Genomic DNA, 19,384 nt, shown 5'->3' with positions numbered 1-19,384 from the left:
GTAAGTTCAGTTGTAGGCTGATATCTTTTGTGGAAAATTTTCCTCGATTTGATTGATTTTTCTCAACTAATTTCGGAGATACAGTCGCATCGCACTTGTTCCCTGGCACATTTGCAAACAAGAAAAGACAATTGTATCAGCAGTAAGTTCATTTAAATCATATTTTAAACGTGATTTTTTCAAATTCATGAACTTAAAAACGTGGAAAAGCTTACAAAAATTTTGGAGTGGCCTTATATTAAGGTCCTCTTTCAATTATAATAGGTTTCATTCGGAAGCCCGAGGGCGAGCTGAAAGGCTTCCTTTGTTAGTAAGTTAGGTTCATAGCGTTTCCATGCCTCTCTAATAATTTCAAACTGCTTGAGCCTTTGAATGTACAACCATTTTGTCCTTGATTTTTTATTTGGTTACATTGTTATGACGTCTTTTGGTTCATTTACATTTTTCAATCGATTCATTCATATCTCATTTTTGAACTCCGAGCAGTTTAATTTATTCACTTCACACTTTTCATTCTCAGTTGATAAACCTCTGTGTTCAGGTTTTGATCTAATTTAATAATTCCAAAGCTTTAACTCAAAATAATGCATGTAAACGAGAGGGTTACTCCCACAGAGGAAACGGCTTATATACAATATAAACGAGTAGAGAAACAATATAAAAACAAAAGCATGTTGTGAGATGATTGTTAATATTAACAAAACTTTGTGGTGCAATATCAATCAGACAATATACAATTTCTGAGTCATGAAAGAAAGGCAAAGAGTGCAATGTAGCACAGAGTGACCACCAACTTAATTTACAAACTTTTGCAACATTTAGTCAACACTTGATTTTATATTCAGAAAACTTGTTCAGATTTTTTTCCAATACAGTTGTCTTCAAAATTAAGTTGCATACAATAAATATTGTCCAAATATTGAGAATATTAATCTGTGAATCATACTTTTGTGCTCTAAAAGTTCTTTTGAGTCATTTTAACAAGAACTGAAATACAATAGGTTGACTGCCATTTTTATTTTCTTTCTAGATTGGAAAACCTTGTTTGTGGCATGTATGAACTACAACATCTTTGCCTGTAAATTATATAACTTAATTCTAAACTTTCTTCCATTTTTAGAACTCCTGTGTTTGCTCTCACAATCAGCAATAAAGTTTATTGATTTTGTGATTCTACGCGCTTGAATTTAACTTTGCAACATTTCATTTTTAGTTAGTACTTTTATAATCTATTGTTACAAATTTCAGATGGATTCAAAAAGCTTTAAGATTTCCCTTTTTGCGGTGTTTTTGTTTACAATTGTAATTCTGTACAGTTTCAATTCTACCCCAACAAACAGTTTACAATCGAAGAGTGGTTCAGAAGTGATATCTACTACTGTAGAACTAAATCCAAAAGGTTTGTGATATGGAGTTTCCTATTTTTTTAAAAACTCGGTTCCAATGAATGGAAATATGTATGTAATTTTTATTATCGTTCCAATAAAATTTCAGAACTACCGACCTATAAAATTGATAGAATGGATCGATTTGAATGGTACACAAGGAAATGGAAAGAAGAAATAAAAAAAGATCAACCCCCGAAAATTGAAGAAGTATCAATGCTCAGAGCCTACGAATTTGATGTGGAATACTCCATTTCAATCACAACTCCGGGCAAATATAAGTTCGTGAAATTTCTGAAAAATTGAACCAATCTTTTAATTTTAGAGCAATTCTATATTGCCGATACTTCGATGAATCTGGAGTTGAACTTTTGCCGTCATTTCAGTCATACAATTTTCCGGAGTTTGTAGTGAATTGCCAAAAAAGAAAAGGAACAAAACGCGTGTCTGTCAGTACACAAGCAACCAATAACTATACATATCCAATTGAATTGCATGATAGAACACAGCGAGGTTGGTAAATACTTAAAATGTATTTTCACATTTTCCTGGACCATCTAAATAATTTGACAAAATATTAGAGAAATATTTTATTTTATGTTATTTCGTTCATAATTTTTGACGTCACATTAGCCTTTTTGGTTTCCTAATCAATATATGTTGACAAATTTATATTTTAAAATTGAAAAAAATATTGAGAAGACCTGAAGTTTACATTTTTTTTTTCACATTTTCTAAGTTTTTATATTACCAATTAAATTTGAAAAAGAAACGTCACTGAGAACGAAGTTTTCCATCTTTTAATATTTACAAAAGATAATTTGAGTACACAAGACCGCTTATCAATCTTGCAGTTTTATGTACAATTTTGTTAAACAACGCATTTTTTCTTGAACATTTGATTTCAATAGCTTTAACAAGACTCCAGTCAAAAAAAAAAGTTTTTTCAGAGTACAAACGAGAGTTGTCCTTCTGCATGTCGCCTATCTACGGAAAGGAGGCTAAATGGCTGTTGCTTGCTGAAATTATTGAACACTATAAGTTACAGGTTAACGTTTCTATTAATTGTTATATGTCCATAGTATTTTTTCAGGGAATGACTCATTTTTACTTTTATATTTTTCACATTGATGAATACAGCAGTGCAATGTTGAATGATTATGTGAGAACGGGAGAAGTAGAAGTTACTTATCTACAGGAGAGAAATGATAGAGAATTGTTGCATTGGCAGATGGTTGCTTTTAGAGTGAGTCTTTTTTTTTAAAAGAGAACATACCTTTTGGAACATGTCAGATAAAAACCATTTATGCGCGAAAATTATTTCCAAAAAAGGTGTTATAGTTGTTTTTGAGAAAAATAGAAAAATGTCACAGCTTCGATTTTGCATCAGCAAAAAACTGGTTCCACATTAACCATAAATTCCCCATATTAAAAATTTCGAAAACGTAACAATCACTTTTTAGGATTGTACGTTGCGAAGTCGTTTTGAATCCAAATGGAGTCTCTTCTCGGACATAGATGAACGACTTTTAATGACAAAGTATCCAGGAACAATTCTCGATTATTTAAAAGAAGTTAATGATCCTAAAATTGCTGGAGTTCAATACAGGCAACAATGGATCATGAAAACAGAATTCATGCCAGATAAATATGAAGGAGATAAACAGGTAAATAAATTATTTTTCAATAAAAAATTGGAAAAACATTTTCATAATGTTGCCAATTTTGAGACTACGCCAGTAGTAAAACGTTAATTTTAAGATTGACGAATGGTCTCCCACACTGCGTTGGCACAATTCATCTGTTTTCGGGCCTCCAGGACATACAGTAAAATGCATAATTATGCCTGAAAAAGTTTTCGCCATGTGGACCCATCGTCCGACTATGATATTTCCAGGATTTTATGTTCACGAGTTGACACCAGAAGAAGGAATTATCCGGCACTACAGGGATCTTCAAATGTGGAATTGGGGAAAAACGTGGCTCAAGGAAATTGTTGCAATGGGTCCAATGAGTAGGACAGATTATCCAGCAAAATATCAAAAACCTCTGATAGATGCGGTTAAAAGAAGAACAAAATACGTGTATGAACATTATAGTTTAAGGGAACAGTAAATTGAATTACTTACTCTAATATAATTGCATTTTATTTATTTTCATTCGGGTTTTGAGTTTCATTTTGTTTTATGGTTTCTGTTGATTATATACATATTTTTTAGAATTGTTTTTTGTTTTAAAATTTTAGAATTAGCTCATTCATTTTTTAAACCAATATAAGGCATGACGTAAAAATAAAAATAAAGTGTGATAAAAATACATATTAATGGGAAAGCAATGAAAAATATAAGAAATACAATTGACCATCGAGATTTAATGGCAAAGTAAAATAGAAGGCGCAACAAAGAAAAATTCATTTTCCAGAATGACTTGATCATTCTTATGAAACTTGACCGTAATTTAGGCTTCATTTCATCACGAACAACCTCTAACAGCTCATTAACTTCATTATTTGTATTCGAACTGTTGTTTTCAGGTTCTCCGTTGTAATTATTGTTGTGCTCGGGAAGTAATTCTATTTCTACCGGATTTTCTTCAATATTATTATGAATGGATATTATTCGAACTTCCTCGCTCTTCTTGTCAATTCTTACTTTCATTGAATCAAACAATTCAGCCTGAAAATAACTATTTGCTAAAAATATTTGTTCATATACAGTGAACAAAGTTCGGCACACCTAGAAATTCCTAAAAAACACACTCGTATAGGATACCTCTCCCAACACGTTTTTCTAATTTTTCACTCACCAAACAAACACATAGTTTGATCAGTAATCTCCAGATCCGATTTGAGCAGCAACAAATATATCCAAGAATAGCGAATCCACATAATAACAGAAAAGGTAATAGGAAATTATTAGAAGGTATATGAATTTCGATGCACTCCGGTGCCACGTTGTTACTTTCAACTAAACAATCGATGATCCACTCTCCACATTTGCTCAAATTGTTTTGTTCACAATAGTTGTAGGTATGACGACATACACTTATAGCTCCTGAAAATAATTTTATATAAATATTCGAGTCAATCAAATGTTTTAGTTACTTTTAACGGGAAAACATTTTCTCCTTGTAACATCATCTGCATTACTGATAATATATAATTTATCATCTTCAAACTTCATGTTGTAAAAATCACCACTAGTCATGAAATCAATGGTTTTATATTCTAAAAGTTTACATTAAGAATTGTGTTCATTATGAAGTTTCTTACCGAATAATAGTGCGTTTTTTGGAAGATATTTTTGCACCATTTTGTAATAATTGAGACAGTTCAAGCGAGTTTCACTTTTTTCAGCGATTGTCTATAATATTCACACAAGTTTCAATGTGCAAAGAGTTTTAGTTTGAAAAAATTAAAAATCTCATTAAATTAAATTCAGTTCATCAAATATACCTCCAACTCATCATAGAAAATTGTATCGCAATTAAGTTGTTTAGATTTCTCAAGACAATCTGCGTATCTAGCCCATTCATAATTTATTTTAACTGAAAATTCTGAACTATTTTTGAGGCTTTCACGTGAACTCACAAGCTGAAATTTTTCCGCAAAGATTGAATGCAAAATGACGGTCAACTTCTTTCCAACATCTAAAGTTTTTGAATCCACCATACCATGATTTTATGGGTGCAAGGTTATTCAATTCTGTGGAGTCTGCAACCGCATCTGAAATTAATCAGATTCAGTTTAATTTCTTAGATTGATGCAAATATAGTTTACTTTCTAGTATCATTTTATATTCTTGAATATTTTCCAATTGTTTGGAGCAATGACAAAATTGAAATAAATGTAATGGAAGCTGATTTGCAGAAGCATCTTGAATGTTTAAAATTGAAACATTACAAACTTCAGGATTGACGTTTGTTGCATTCAATTCGCTTTTCTTTTTCAGTTCATTTCTGTATTCAGGTTCGTTTTGCCTAACCGATTCTGTTACATTTTGTAGAAATTTATCACAAAGAATAGATTGAACTTCTCGCTCCTTTTCCTGAACTAATTTTGAAATTTTGAGAGTAAAAAGTCATAAGATCCTACTCAAAAAACACTTACATTTGTACAACTTGCAAATTCTTCAACGCATCCAAATGTTTTTGACATTAAACATTTTTCATATTTTGAGATACACAATTTAACCTGCACATAATCCTCCCAGCACCATACTCTAAGTTCTTTCAAATCACCGTGTATTCCAGATGATTTTATAATGATGAAAAATGCAAACACTGAAGTAAAACACTGATTTTCCAAATTAAATATGTTTTGGAAAACTTACCGAGAAGAAGTTGTAAAACATAGTTTTGCATTATTGTGTTGAATTTCCGCTCGATGAAGAAAGTTCTGCAGAAGATTTTTTTCGTGTTTTGTTTTGAAACTGTTAATGAAAAAAATTACTGGGAGATTATCAAATATAAGAATAGTAGACTTCAGGTAGTTATTCTCATAATCAATACCGAATGTACGTTTCTGAAAGAGTGAATCGATTTATCAGTTAAATGTTTTACCTTTTATTGTCTGCGTCTGAAATGGAGTGTTTGAAATATATACAAAAAAGCCTTCTGGACAATTTTCAGTTCACACTCTAAAAAATATTGTACTTATTTTCCAGATTTATTTGATTATAATTTAAATTAAACGAAAAAAGTAACATAAAAATTATGTAATAAAAGAAATACTTAATATTATGATAAAAACAAAACAAATGCAACACAAAAAAATTTTCTTGATCCAATAACGTGATAATTTGAATAAAGCCAAAATCATGCCCAAAAAAGATTTTAGCATTTAAAAAAACTAGGCCAAAATTTATTTTTTTTTTGATATTTTCTGCAGAAAGATCATCTTTTATGAGTTTCTCATTATCAGGTTTTGGATTGTTCTCAATCTCATTGTCCTGAACATTTGAGGTGTCTGGTAGTATCTCATTCTCGTTGTTGTTTGGTATTGTGTCGATTGGCGGCTGATCAACTGATCGGCTGATTGGCTGATCGAGTCGAGTCCATTCATGTTTTATATCATCAACGGATTCATTTACACGAGAATCCGTATTTGTTCGTTTGCATTCATTTTTAGTCTCCTTCTCACTGAATTTTTCTTTTTCAACTGATGCGTTTGCTTTAACGCGTTTTTCGTTCAAATAGCCAGTTGCACGGTCAATAGTTTTAGACTGAATATCAAAATATTTCAATTGAAAGCAAATAGCCACTTACTAAATAAATAAATAGTTTTCCCGTTGTCCAATTTCCAATATATTCGAGCAAACTCTTCAGTAATAGTCGTGCTAAATAAAATAAAAATGCAAAAACTCCGATTCCCAAAAAGTTTCAATAGTTCCATCCAACTTGTTTTCTTCGGGAACATTTTTTCGATACAATCTGGAGAAACAATATTGCTTCGTGCCAAACAATCAATCAACCATTCCCCACAACTTTGTGTCGTTGAGTGCTGCTTGCAATGATTATGTCTAGAAAAGCACACATTTATTGCTCCAATCGATGGGAATCAGTTATTGAGACAAACTTGATAGCATAATCTGTATATATTTCTCACATTTAATTATTCCGATAAATCCTTACCAAAAGAGGATTTTGAGGAATTAGAAAGATAAGTCATCATAAAATTGAAGTATCTCAAGCAATCCTTCGAAGTATTGCTTCTATTGGTTGTTTTCTGAAATATTGAAAGTTAAATTCAATTGGTCTCGCTTTAAAATAGTTGACGAACTTTAGATTGAATTAAACTTATTTTATAAAACAAACCTCCAAGTTTTGAACATACAAACTGAAGCAATCAGATGGACGTTGTGTCGCATTTTCTAAACAATCGGCGAGACGTGCCTCTTCGTAGTTTATTTCAACTGAAATTCATTATAAAGTTATTGAATTGAATTATAGCTTACATGCAGTTGCTTCTCCACATAGACTGTAAACTAGATGACGATCCACTTCTTTCCAACATTTGTAGTTTTTTAAACCTCCGTACCAGTATTTTATTGGAAAGATTTTATTCCATTCTGAAGACTCGGCCATTGCTTCTAAAAAAAATTTAAAAATGAAAAAAATTACTAGACTCACTTTTCAATGACATTTTATATCTTTGAGCACCTGTTAAAGTTAAAGGCGGAAAGCAGTGACAAAATTGAAAAATATAAAATGGATATTGATTCGACAAATTCTTAAAATCATCAGTAGAAGTATTGAACAATGAAGCATCGCAAATATCCGAGATATTTTCAGATGGCTCCAAACCAATAAGCTTATTATTTATAGTTTTCTTATAATTTTGTTCATTTTCTCTTATTGATTCAGTAACATTTTGCAAGAAGCTACCACAAAACTTGGAGTTGGATCGTTTCCGAAAATACTGAAAAATAGCAATATACATGAATTTAAAATTAAAAATACCATTAGACAACTCAAAAGTTCTTCAATGCATTCTATTTGTGTTGATTCCAAACAATTACTATATTCTGGTGAGCATAATTTGATTCCAACATACTCATATTTTACGTTATTGTTTACTGATTATAAAAGATTCCCTATTTATCTAATTAATTTCGTTGACTTTTATTAATTTTATGTCGAATTGTCTAACCGGTGATTACTAGCCAGCCGATGAAAAACCAGTCAGCATAATGCAAATTAAATTTTCTTTGAATTAAAACAATATTTGATTCAGGATCAATTGATAAAAATAATAAAACATTACTAAACATACGCTCGGATCTTTTTATTGTGTTATTCAACAAGCGATATTTCTAATCAAAACATACCGAATAAAATTTCAAAGTATCGATTATTCATAATCTTTGCTAACTAATTTTTTTCAGTAGTCCAACAAGAAAAAAACTCATCGATGATTAGAACAGTTTCTCTTTTTCTTCAATGCACTTGAGTAATTTTAACTCTGGCCGTCGCGGGTAAACAAGTGTTGACGCAGGACTAATAAATATTTTTTCTATAATTCAAAAAAAAAACACAATCGCTTCAAATTAACCCTGTCACAGAGATTTAATATTTTTAAACTATACATTTCTGACTTGTACACATGAGTTTCCACTTTATAACAGAGTACGTGAAAACATTAGGTTTTTTGGTGTCTTATCAAACAGAAACCATGCGCTGACCACATCAAGCTGGCAGGAAAATTATTTAAAAAAAGATAAAAACTTTGAATTGTTATTTGGAAGTTTGAACAATGAACTTTCAATATTATATTATTTTTATTCTATTTTCAATAATTGATTATTCAAATTCTTACAAAGTTTTGGTATTCAACCCCGCTTTTGGGGCTAGTCATTCTAATTTTCTCGGAAAAATCTCTGATATTCTCATTGATGCGGGCCATGATGTGGTTAGTTCACTAAAAACATCAAATTTCCACAAATCCCCAAAATTCAGACAATGCTTATTCCTATAGCGATGCAAGGAAAAAAACATTTAGTTGGATCAAAAAAAGTGAAAAATATTATTCGAATTGATCAAGATCCACGAAGTATTGAATTGTATAAGCAAACCGGAGCTGAAGATGTTTTGAGAAAGAAAATTTGGAAAGTTGAATCTGATATTGCGTTGTTTTTTAAAATGGCTGGGAATTTCAGTAAAACCTGTGGTTATCAATGTCAACGTAAAAAAATAATAATAATACGAGATTTTGGTTCATTACAGAAGCATTTCAGATGTGTTTCAGCAGACAGAAATTCTCGAAAAATTGAAGAATGAGCATTTTGAATTGGGAATCACCGAGTCATTATTTATCTGTGGATATCGTGCGTTTTTTAATTTTTATTTAATAGTTTGTCTGTATTTTACAAACAAACTCTTTAAAGAAAATATTTTATTTACTTTCGAATATTGTTTTAGTGATTTTTTCTGCTCGTTTTTGAGTAATGAAATACGGAATATTTCTATTATTTCAGCATTATTTGATCACCTCGGTGTCAAAACTATCATAAATGCAGATTCAGTATTATTCATGGACATAGTTAAATGCACTCTTGGTGAACCATCATCTTCAACTTTTTACCCAGGTTTGAGCATTGTTCAGTTTATGATACTTTAATCATTACATCATTTGAAGCTCTCATCTCACCAATGACTGATAAGATGACTCTGGTTGAAAGAATAAAAAATGCAATACAGATGTTGATTCCTGTATATTTTTCAAAAATGCGATTTGAAGAAGAATTAAGTATGATAGAACCGTATTACAATGGATCAAAAACATGGGAAGAACTCTTGGAAAATGTGGCATTCAATATGGTTAATTCAAACAGATATTTGGATTATGCAAGTCCCACTCTTCCAAAAACAGTTTTTATTGGAGGAATGCAAGTGAAAACAAAGAAGCAAGGAACACCAAAGTTAAACAAAGAATGGGATGATTTATTAAATATTCGGAAGGAAAATGTTCTTGTTTCTTTCGGATCAAATGCATTTTCATCAGAAATGCCAGATGAATTTAAAAAATCATTTCTCGATGTATTTGCATCAATGCCAGAAATAACATTTATTTGGAAATATGAACAAGAAAATTCAACAATTGCAATGCATCTTTCAAATGTGAAAATGACTACTTGGATGCCTCAAAGTGATTTATTAGGTAGGATCATATTATTTTTAAGGATAAAGTCGTGTAAAAAAAAGCCTTTCGTCATTTGAAAAGTTGAGTAAACGCCAAAAGTCATAGTTAAATTGGGTCAGTTAGATGTAAGAAAAACTATGGCCTATAGGCACAAAAATGCATACCTACACACCAGACTAACAAAAAATACACGAATTTCTTTTAAAAAAAACATAGTTTTAAGCCTCTTTATTTGAAGAGTTATTACATACTTAACCGAGGGGTCACTTTTAACGGAAAAAAGTATCACGAAATTCCAAACAATATTAACAAAAAAATGGAGTTTAGCTGACAATCGACTGAGCCTGTTTGTAACTCATGGAGGTTTGGGAAGTTCTATTGAACTTGCTTATCAAGGAACGCCTGCAGTTGTTGTAAGTTTCGTTTTTTTTACTAATTTTATAATTTTATAGAACATTTTCAAGATCCCATTGATGGCTGATCAGCCGAGAAACGCTCACATGCTAACGCGTCACGGCGGAGCTATACAACTAGACAAGACAAATCTTGATAATCCACAAATGATTCGTGACGCAATTAAAACTATTTTAGATAATGATAGCTATACAGAAAACGCCAGAAAACTAGCACAGATTTTGGAGGATCAACCATATACTCCAGCCGAAGTTGTCCTAAAGCATTGTGACTTTGCAGTAAAATTTGGGGTATTGGACACTTTACAGTCAGAAGGAAGAAAATTGAATGTATTTCAATTCTATTCGTATGATATTTTGGTTGTTGTTTGTTTTTTAATCATCACTGTTGTCGTTTTTATCGTTTTATATGTGTTTCAATGTATTAAAATTTGTTCAACTATTTTCAGCAAAAAAGTTAAAAACGAATAATGTTCGAAAATTAATTCTAATAAACATTTTTTACTTTATCAATATTTTATCAAATTTTATCAATTATAAATAGCTTCTTCGTTCTCACAATAAAAAATCCTAAAATTTTAAAAAGGCTTCAAAGATCCGACTCACCGTCCACAGGAGCAATGAGAAAGTGTTTATCCTATTTTTCAAATACTTACTGAAGTTTGAAAATTACGAGATCTACAGTTTTGGTAACTTCAAGCTGTTATCACATCAACGAGTTGCTATTAACATCATTTCAAATTTTCCAACTCCTCTGTTCAAACACAATAATCTATTTTCAATATTTAAGAAAGGAGCAAACCTCATCAATCACGCACATGTCATCTGCTAATTTTGAATACAAATATAACATTTTGGTCTTACGACCAAAAACTGTCTCTTCTTCTCCTCCCGCATCAGCTTCTCTTGCAAACTTCAACGCGTCATACACAACTAATCATGTCCAAATATGCGAGCAATTCTCAAATTCACTGGTCTGCAACTTATTTTTCGCCAACAGATCACACACATACCGTTTCCTTAACAAAAGATAAGACACTAACTATAAAATGAATGCTCGGATTACTTCCGTGTATCTCCAACATGAATACAGTAATTTTATTTGTCTTATTTTTTACTAGGCACGTTTTAACACTACCAGAACAAGTTCATCTTGCCTTTTATACCAGTCCTTGGGACATTTCAGTTAGCTGGATAACATTTGAAAATGGTAGGTTTTACTTCTTGCGTTGATCTCTTCAATATAAATTGATACAGCTGAACCATCGTTGACATATGGAACTTCATCTAAATCTATGTTAAATGTGACAGGAACTACAAATACTTGGATATTTGGTGGTATAACTCGCCACTCCCACGTTGTAATTTTAAAAAACCTCAATCCATCAACTCAATATTGTGAGTGAAGTCTTTATTCTGTGATAAACTATCACTGAAATTGCTCAGATTTTTCCAAAAATTTTGGCTATACAATTTTTACATATAGTGCGGGCAAAACATATTTTATCCCGCAATTGTTTCCCTGTTTACTACATTTTCTAGAGAAAAAATATTCTATTCAGATTATCAGATTGATAGCCGAAAGTTTAATTTTCGTACACTACCGACCGATTTAACATCATACAAAGTTTGTGTATTCGGTGATCTTGGTGTATACAACGGGAGATCTACTCAAAGTATTATACATAATGGAATTGCTGGAAAATTTGGCTTTATTGTACATATCGGAGACTTGGCTTACGACTTGCATAGTAATAACGGAAAGTTAGGAGATCAATATATGAATTTATTGGAACCAGTTATATCGAAAGTACGAGTTCAGATGATTTCATCGCAAAATTAAACATTTTTAGATTCCTTATATGGTGATTGCTGGAAATCACGAAAATGACAACGCAAACTTCACAAATTTCAAAAATAGATTTGTGATGCCACCAACTGGATCAGATGATAATCAGTTTTACAGGTACACCAAGTTAGCAAGTTTTAAAATTAGAATATTTAATTTAGTATTGATATTGGACCAGTTCATTCGGTTGGATTAAGCACAGAGTATTATGGATTTGAGGAACAATATGGAAACGCTTCGATTTTCACCCAATTTGATTGGCTCACAAAAAATTTGAATGAAGCCAACAAGAATAGAGAAAGTGTACCATGGATTGTAATGTATCAACATCGACCGTTTTATTGTAGTGTGGAAGATGGTGATGACTGTACTCTTTATGAAAATGTTGTTGTAAGTTTATTCATAGGAAAAGTAGAAAACTGACATCAATTACTCACACGCGATCTGTCAAATTTTGTTTTAAAAATCCAATTTACGACGTCTTACGTCTACAATGAGATGATTTGATTGCCCTCGATCACAGAGTATTATCAGTGTATTTCAAGTGAATTTGTTGAAGTTTTCAACAAAACGTAGTTTAAACAAAATAAAAATTTCACAGCTTCGTCACGGAGCATTTGGAATTCCGGGACTTGAGCAAGAATACATCAAAAACTCAGTAGACATTGGGTTTGCTGGCCATATGCATGCTTATGAAAGAATGTGGCCAGTAGCCGATATGAAATACTATAAAGGATCAGAAGCATATCACAATCCAGTTGCTCCAGTCTATTTTCTCACTGGATCGGCAGGTTGTCATTCTTCTGGTATGAAGTTCAGTCCAATTCCAATGCCATGGAGTGCTCATAGAAGTGATGATTATGGATATACTGTAATGACAGTCGCTAATACAACTCATATTCATTTTGAGCAAATATCAATAGATAAGAATGGAGATGTAATTGATTCAATATGGATTAGCAAAGACCTCGGGCATTTCCATACAAATAAAATGAGGGAGAATGCTAATGGAAAAATGTTTTATTAAGAAATCATAGTTTTTTTTTATTCTCGCAAACCGCATTATTCACAAATTAATAAATTTGTTCATGTTTCTTCAATAATGATAATTATCCTAAAAACATTGTTTGACGTTAATACATGAAAAAGCTGCAATCAGAGTTAGAGGTCTCTTTGGTAATGAATCACTGTTATTGACGATAAACACAGAGAATGAAAACTAATTAGGCACTTACTTTTCCATCTTCTTCTGATCCTTTTTCTGTGTTTTTTCTCAAACATATGTCTATTTGATTTTTTCAAACCTTCAGTTTATTCCGTTAAAAACTCTTTTTTTATCATAAAACTTACTGGAATTTTCAATAAAATGGAACGAAGCGTTCATTTTTCTGGGGAAATAATAAAAAATTTTCTTGAAAACACTTCTTTGGCGTTTTGTAATTTTCATATTTTCATATCCCTTTCTTTGATTTAACAATGAGATACAGTGCACTTTCTTTCAATTTAAGGGTTTTATTCACGATATTTAATTTTGAGTAGGACTTGGTCTATTATCTCCTTGAAACCAGAACGTCTCGTGGACGATCTTAAGTTTAAGATTCTCCGGGGATTTTTGTCAAATATTTTAAATAAATTATATTGCGGTTATGAAAATATGCGTTGACCAGATACTTTGAAATTCTGGATGTTTTCAATTTTTCAAATGGATACGTCAAAGATATGTCAACGAACAATTGAATTTCGACTAGAATGTTAGCTAAAGTTGTTTTTTTTTCATCTGATTGAATAATGTATAAAGAAATAACTAATCTTCGAGTACTCGTTTCCCTTAACACTTGTTTAAAGAAAAAAAAAGAATCTGTTTAGTGAAATATAATGGGATGTTTAGATATTTTTGTCTGTGTTCGTTTTTATTGGAATTTAATTTTTATTTTTATGCTCTGAAAAGTTCTGATATAGTGTTAATTGTTATCATATTCATAGAGATTCCGTAATATCAATAATTCACTAATCTTTAAGAAATTTTTACAACTTTTGAACCAAAAATGAATTTGTCTATTGTTTCTCAATGTGCCAACGACATTCAAATGAAAAGTAAAATATCATTTTTGTATCGGTCCAATGCTTACATGAATAATGTTTTTACAATTGTCACGTGGATTTTAACCGCTATGGTAAGATTCATGTTTGCATAAAACAGACAACCACATTAAAAGTCACTTTGAAGGCATTGAAACAATTATGTAAAAGAGCAATATTTCCAAAATCTACACATGTTCTGATGATTCTCAGTTTGATTGTTACCAGCATACATGAATTAATTTATGGAATAGTACAGGTATCATGATAAAAAATTTAAAAATTGATTTTTTGAATGATTTTCAAAATTGTAATATTTATAAATGTACCACCTAAAATTTTTGATAAAGGATATAGGTTGAATTTTCAAAAAAAAAACGTGTACATTGCATAAGTGATCATTGCTGCAGATATGAAAATAACAAACTACAAGATACGTTTTGGGTTCCTGTGACATGTACGCAGTTCTTTCGTTAAAACGATACGCTTAAAAAACTTGAATGGCATTTGTTTATTATTCTAACTCTCTTCACTCTCGTTCCTCATTTATAATTGACCAGTTAATCAGTAAATAATCATTTTATTGTATTTCTAATGTTTCGCTATCATTCAATACTATTACTTGCTATACTGTACTTCTTTGAGTATGGTTTAGCATACAAAATTTTAGTATTTTCCCCCGCAACTAGCAAATCACATTTAATATCAAATGGTAGGATTGCTGATGAATTGGCAAAAGCTGGGCATAATGTAGTAAGTGATCTTTTTGAAAAATAATGAATTCTATCAAAAAATCCAAAATATTCGAATCAAATCAGAAAAATGCATTTCTCAAATTCAGACTCTACTAGAAATTGACTTTCTGGGAATTGTGGACTCTACAAAAAGTGCAAAACTCGTGAAAAAAACAATTGTCAGAGTACCAAAGAAAATGCAAGGATTCAAAAATGTAATTCAAAGCTTCTCAGAAGGAGTGATGGAAGATGAAGGATTGTTTGAATTATTGAAAGGAAATATTGCATATCAGACAGTATACAATGATTTATGTGAAGGTATTTAATTTCTTGTTGTTACGTTTTATTGGAGACTTAGAAACAATGGCTTCGAGAATTTCAAACTCCCGCGAATATGATTTTAAGCGAAATTTCAAATTTCAAATTTCGCTTTTGTGTTTTCAACGTAATCAAGCAAAAATGCTAATTTTAAAAAACCTTTCATAGCTTGTTCATTCACTTTTGATTATCAGTTCTAATACACAATACACAATAACATCAAAAACCATTGTAGTTCCGATAAGTTTTAATGCCAACTTTTTTCCAGAATTTCTTGAAAATGAAGTTATGTTCAACAAATTGAAAGATGAAAACTTTGATGCTTTCTTCGCTGAACAACTGAATATCTGTGGTTTCGGATATGCAAAAGCATTAGGAATTCAAAGAAAATTTTTAATATCTAGTTGTCCATTCTTTTCCCATGTTTATGATTACACCAGTCATCCTGCTCCCTATGCCAGTGTACCGTTCATTTCGGATATGAGTCCTGAGCCAACTTATCTGGAACGTACAAATAATCTTTTGCGAGGAATTACCATTAATACATTTTTCTATTTTTCTCATAATAGACTGACGTCAATATTCCGGAAGAAATTCGGGTCAGTGAATTTTCTGTTGGATTTGTAATTTCTGATCAGATGATAGATTATTTTAAGAGACGACTTCCCTGCGATTACTGAGATTGTACGAAATGTCGACATCATTTTTCTGGCAACAGATGAAATCATTGATTTTTCATCTCCAACATTACCAAATCTTGTTCACGTCGGTGGACTCGGAGTTGATGATGACACTACAGAAATGGGCCCAGTTTTTGAAGCTGAAATGAAAAAAGGAGATAAAGGAGTCATTTACTTTTCACTTGGAACCATTGCCAACACTTCAACAATTGATAAAAAAGTTATGGAATCGTTTTTGGAAATTGTTAAAAAGTTTCCTGATTATCATTTTCTGATCAGAGCAGACAAAAATGATAAGAACACAAAAGACAAGGCAACGGAAATTTCGAATGTCTTTGTTTCTGATTGGTTGCCGCAACCAGCAATTTTACGTGAGTTCTCGGTCACATTTACACCAGTACAAGCAGCCAAAGTACTTTCTGATTGTATCTTCATTCAGAATTTTTTAGTATAAAAAAATTTCTGAAGTATTATTTGTATTATTGTGTTTGTATGAATCTTCCAAAAATCCATACAAAAAATTTAATCCGTTGAAATCTTGTGGGCTGGAAAAATCAAACTACATTAAAAGTCTGATAATCAAATACATTCAGATCATCCCCGCCTTCGTACTTTTATTACACATGCTGGTTACAATGGTCTTATGGAAGCAGCTCTTGCCGGTGTTCCATTAATTACGATTCCATTTATGTTTGATCAGAATCTAAACAGTCGAGCAATCGAGAAAAAAGGATGGGGAATTAGAAGAGACAAAAAACAATTCCTCACGGAGCCAAACGCCATTGAGGAAGCTATAAGAGAAATGCTCACAAATCCAAGTTATACGAAACAAGCACATCGAGTACGTGACTTGATGAGAAACAAACCCATGGGAGCAAGAGACCGATTTATAAAAACAACTGAGTGGGTTATTCAGAATGGAGGAGTTCATGAATTGCTGACTGAAGGAAGAGATCTCAGTATCATCAAGTATTACAATTTAGATATCATTGTTCCATGTTTCTTTGTTGCTTTTTATTTCATAATTTTCCCATTTTTCAAACTCTTTGGAGGATTTTATTATTACAGTTGTTTTGGTCATATTGAATCAAAATACAAAAAAGATTAATGATTTAAATAAATATTTTATCACGTTTTTCTTGATACCGCCCGAACTGCAGAATACCCATTTCCTTTAGACATTATGTCATTGTCTGATAATTTTGATAAGCTGAACCTGCATTGGCGAACTGCGAGAAGATATTTGAAGAACATTCTGAAATTATTAAAGTTAGAAAAAATGTGCTCAAGTTGTCAAGTTTATTAAGAATATTCTCCAATTTTCAAAGAAAATACAAGCAAGTTACAGTAGTATAATATTTATTTAAAAATTGGAACTCATTGTTTTTAAATACAAAATCTTACCGCCTGAAAGGTATTACAAATACAATTGATAGAATTGGATCTATCAAAGTTGGGAGAATTACCAGAAATGAATTGAAGTACTCGAGTATTAACACACCAGCTTCTGAACATGAAAATCGCATTTTAAAAATAATTGTTGACTCGTTTACCCGAATATTGTGTGAGAAAGAATTGTACGACCAATGGTACAAAACAAATACTTGGAATTAAAGTTTGAATTGTCAATCCCGTGATCATACTCTTCGCATGTTTGATTCGTGGAGATTTGTATTCTTCGTATTCATTTAAAAGTCCCCATATCTTGCTGAAAGGATATTTCATAAACCTTTTTAGAATAATAAACTCACTTGCGATAGATAATTGCAGCTAGTGGGTTTAATACTAAAACAATTGTGAAAATAATAGTAGATGCTTTGACTGCAGGAGACGTCAACGCTGAAAACCCAAAAATTGAGTTTTGCTCAAAAATATACGACGGATGCAGAGCACGAGTTTCCAAAACAATTGCATTGTGCTGAGATGGATTTATAAATTGACAGATTGCACAGAATATAGCAGGTAGATGCACAATTATGAAGTTTCTCATTATTTGGACTGATGAAAGTTTTTGATGGGATAAGATTTTATACCGATAGTAGAATACATGAACAATTGCAAAAAGTGCAACCATTGAAGATGCCTGAAAATATTAAGAAATGATCTCTGTTAGGATGTGGCTGTAGACAAGAAATATGATTGAATGTCAAACTGAAATTTGAGCCTATTTCAAGAATAGTGTAGTTCATATTTTATGAGAATTTTTCCAGAAATTAAAAAATATTTTTCCATAAAAATAAACGTTAATAAAAAATACAATTAACTGATTTTAATTGGGCAAATAGTTAAAATTTTTAATATTTATATTTGGTCATTTTGGCTTTCGTTGTTGTATCTCAATTTCTTTGGAACAGAAATATTTCGCAAATGCTCTTACATGTTTTCTGAGTTTTCACTTAAAAATTCAATAAAATTCAACTCACATCTCTTAATAAATGCAGTAGAAAACACGAACGTCTTCCAACTCTGATGCATACACCTGTACATACAAATGCCACTGTTGTTTGATTTGGAATCATTCGACATTGCGTTAGAAATCCCGAAATTATAGTTACAACTTGGGCGGCACATATATTTAAAAGATAAATTCGCATTGTTCGTAAAAGTTTTGTTTGATTTTTGAATATGAGCAGAAGTAACAAAGCTTGTGAGAAGAGAACACTGATTGCAAAAATTGGATAGGCAACATTGATGAAGGCAAGTATGTCTACTTCTTTCATACTCTGTTTAATCTGAAATTAGAAATATTTTAGAGATGAAAATATAGAACAAGTAATGAGTATGTAATGACGAATATCTCGGATTACTAAATAGGTGGGAAATGTGGCGGGCATCGAAGGACACGTGAGTGTGGGAAAAATGGAAAATAAGACGAAAATGTTGTTAAATAAGGGACAGATGATGAAAACTGGAGTCATAAAACTTATATTTTATTGAAACTAGAAAAATTAAAAGGTGTGGCCATCGAGCAAAATCAAGATAATTCAAAAACATTTGCACAAAGTTCCCGCCTTCGCTTCGAAAAGTGTCATAAGAATGAAGTGGAAGCAAGTAGAGCGGAATGCAAAAAGCGGAAGTGCAGAGAGATCGAAATATGCAGGATTATTATGCGAGTAAGCTGAATTTCAAGTGTTCTATGGACAATTGAATTAGTGATATGTAGACGACTTCTGGTAACTTGTAAAATTTGCTAGCAGAGCATCAAAAAAACGTTCGCGAATTTAAGTAAAACGGCGCATTAGGTTGTCATAAACTCTAAGCTTCACATTCATATAAACTCTAAATCTA

General features: G+C 31.5%; 7 protein-coding genes and 1 pseudogene across 13 annotated transcripts; 5 read left to right on the top strand and 3 right to left on the bottom strand.

Annotated features, from left to right (window-relative positions):
- Nucleotides 1-1,248: 1,248 nt before the first annotated feature.
- gtnt-1 (Glycosyltransferase family 92 protein) lies at nt 1,249-3,703 on the top strand (the record flags this gene model as incomplete). 2 transcript variants are annotated; one of them, NM_073198.5, is made up of 7 exons in its annotated part: nt 1,249-1,399; nt 1,495-1,666; nt 1,711-1,898; nt 2,336-2,433; nt 2,479-2,631; nt 2,849-3,052; nt 3,147-3,703. In NM_073198.5, 7 exons carry the CDS (start codon nt 1,249-1,251, stop codon nt 3,498-3,500), a joined length of 1,320 nt encoding a protein of 439 aa, NP_505599.2. The 2 variants fall into 2 exon arrangements, with proteins under 2 accessions (NP_505599.2, NP_001294705.1); NM_001307776.3 differs by lacking the exons at nt 1,249-1,399; nt 1,495-1,666; nt 1,711-1,898 and having other exon boundaries at nt 2,362-2,433; nt 3,147-3,500.
- Nucleotides 3,623-5,927, bottom strand: C08B6.11 (uncharacterized protein). The gene is made up of 9 exons (NM_001392588.1): nt 5,717-5,927; nt 5,494-5,666; nt 5,164-5,431; nt 4,975-5,109; nt 4,840-4,931; nt 4,657-4,747; nt 4,489-4,611; nt 4,191-4,438; nt 3,623-4,060 (listed from the first exon to the last, which is right to left on the bottom strand). Exons 1-9 carry the CDS (start codon nt 5,745-5,747, stop codon nt 3,638-3,640), a joined length of 1,584 nt encoding a protein of 527 aa, NP_001379307.1. The 5' UTR covers nt 5,748-5,927; the 3' UTR covers nt 3,623-3,637.
- A 924-nt stretch (nt 5,928-6,851) lies between these two features.
- C08B6.2 lies at nt 6,852-7,824 on the bottom strand (the record flags this gene model as incomplete). Of its 4 annotated transcripts, none has more annotated exons than NM_001269251.3 (5): nt 6,852-6,904; nt 7,017-7,110; nt 7,200-7,297; nt 7,340-7,474; nt 7,515-7,824. In NM_001269251.3, 5 exons carry the CDS (start codon nt 7,822-7,824, stop codon nt 6,852-6,854), a joined length of 690 nt encoding a protein of 229 aa, NP_001256180.1. The 4 variants fall into 4 exon arrangements, with proteins under 4 accessions (NP_001256180.1, NP_001256181.1, NP_001256182.1 ...); NM_001269252.1 differs by lacking the exon at nt 6,852-6,904 and adding an exon at nt 6,921-6,973; NM_001269253.1 differs by lacking the exon at nt 6,852-6,904 and having other exon boundaries at nt 6,997-7,110.
- A 747-nt stretch (nt 7,825-8,571) lies between these two features.
- ugt-17 (glucuronosyltransferase) lies at nt 8,572-10,944 on the top strand. 2 transcript variants are annotated; one of them, NM_001129369.6, is made up of 7 exons: nt 8,572-8,793; nt 8,841-9,066; nt 9,119-9,208; nt 9,359-9,469; nt 9,520-10,041; nt 10,351-10,436; nt 10,476-10,936. In NM_001129369.6, the coding sequence occupies exons 1-7, from the start codon at nt 8,638-8,640 to the stop codon at nt 10,905-10,907; spliced, it is 1,623 nt and encodes a 540-aa protein (NP_001122841.1). In that variant the 5' UTR covers nt 8,572-8,637; the 3' UTR covers nt 10,908-10,936. The 2 variants fall into 2 exon arrangements, with proteins under 2 accessions (NP_001122841.1, NP_505597.2); NM_073196.9 differs by having other exon boundaries at nt 8,590-8,793; nt 10,488-10,944.
- A 575-nt stretch (nt 10,945-11,519) lies between these two features.
- On the top strand, nt 11,520-13,312 carry C08B6.14 (Purple acid phosphatase; the record flags this gene model as incomplete). The annotated part of the gene is made up of 6 exons (NM_001356736.3): nt 11,520-11,646; nt 11,694-11,834; nt 11,999-12,246; nt 12,290-12,402; nt 12,447-12,675; nt 12,887-13,312. The coding sequence occupies 6 exons, from the start codon at nt 11,520-11,522 to the stop codon at nt 13,310-13,312; spliced, it is 1,284 nt and encodes a 427-aa protein (NP_001343599.1).
- Nucleotides 13,313-14,330: 1,018 nt separating this feature from the next.
- R04B5.10 lies at nt 14,331-14,632 on the top strand (annotated as a pseudogene). The gene is made up of 2 exons: nt 14,331-14,459; nt 14,513-14,632. Coding segments are annotated over exons 1-2 (249 nt in total).
- A 306-nt stretch (nt 14,633-14,938) lies between these two features.
- On the top strand, nt 14,939-17,231 carry ugt-47 (Putative UDP-glucuronosyltransferase ugt-47). The gene is made up of 5 exons (NM_073194.5): nt 14,939-15,117; nt 15,206-15,416; nt 15,685-16,015; nt 16,073-16,467; nt 16,690-17,231. Exons 1-5 carry the CDS (start codon nt 14,959-14,961, stop codon nt 17,202-17,204), a joined length of 1,611 nt encoding a protein of 536 aa, NP_505595.2. The 5' UTR covers nt 14,939-14,958; the 3' UTR covers nt 17,205-17,231.
- Nucleotides 17,134-18,862, bottom strand: srd-49 (G-protein coupled receptors family 1 profile domain-containing protein). The gene is made up of 5 exons (NM_073193.5): nt 18,520-18,862; nt 17,848-18,179; nt 17,650-17,804; nt 17,501-17,603; nt 17,134-17,351 (listed from the first exon to the last, which is right to left on the bottom strand). The coding sequence occupies exons 1-5, from the start codon at nt 18,814-18,816 to the stop codon at nt 17,225-17,227; spliced, it is 1,014 nt and encodes a 337-aa protein (NP_505594.1). The 5' UTR covers nt 18,817-18,862; the 3' UTR covers nt 17,134-17,224.
- Between the last annotated feature and the right edge of the window lie 522 nt (nt 18,863-19,384).

Source organism: Caenorhabditis elegans, chromosome V (assembly GCF_000002985.6).
Source record: "Caenorhabditis elegans chromosome V".
Taxonomy (NCBI): Eukaryota; Metazoa; Nematoda; class Chromadorea; order Rhabditida; family Rhabditidae; genus Caenorhabditis; species Caenorhabditis elegans.
Note: the sequence above shows the minus strand (reverse complement) of the source record. Positions and strands in the feature narration are given on the sequence as shown.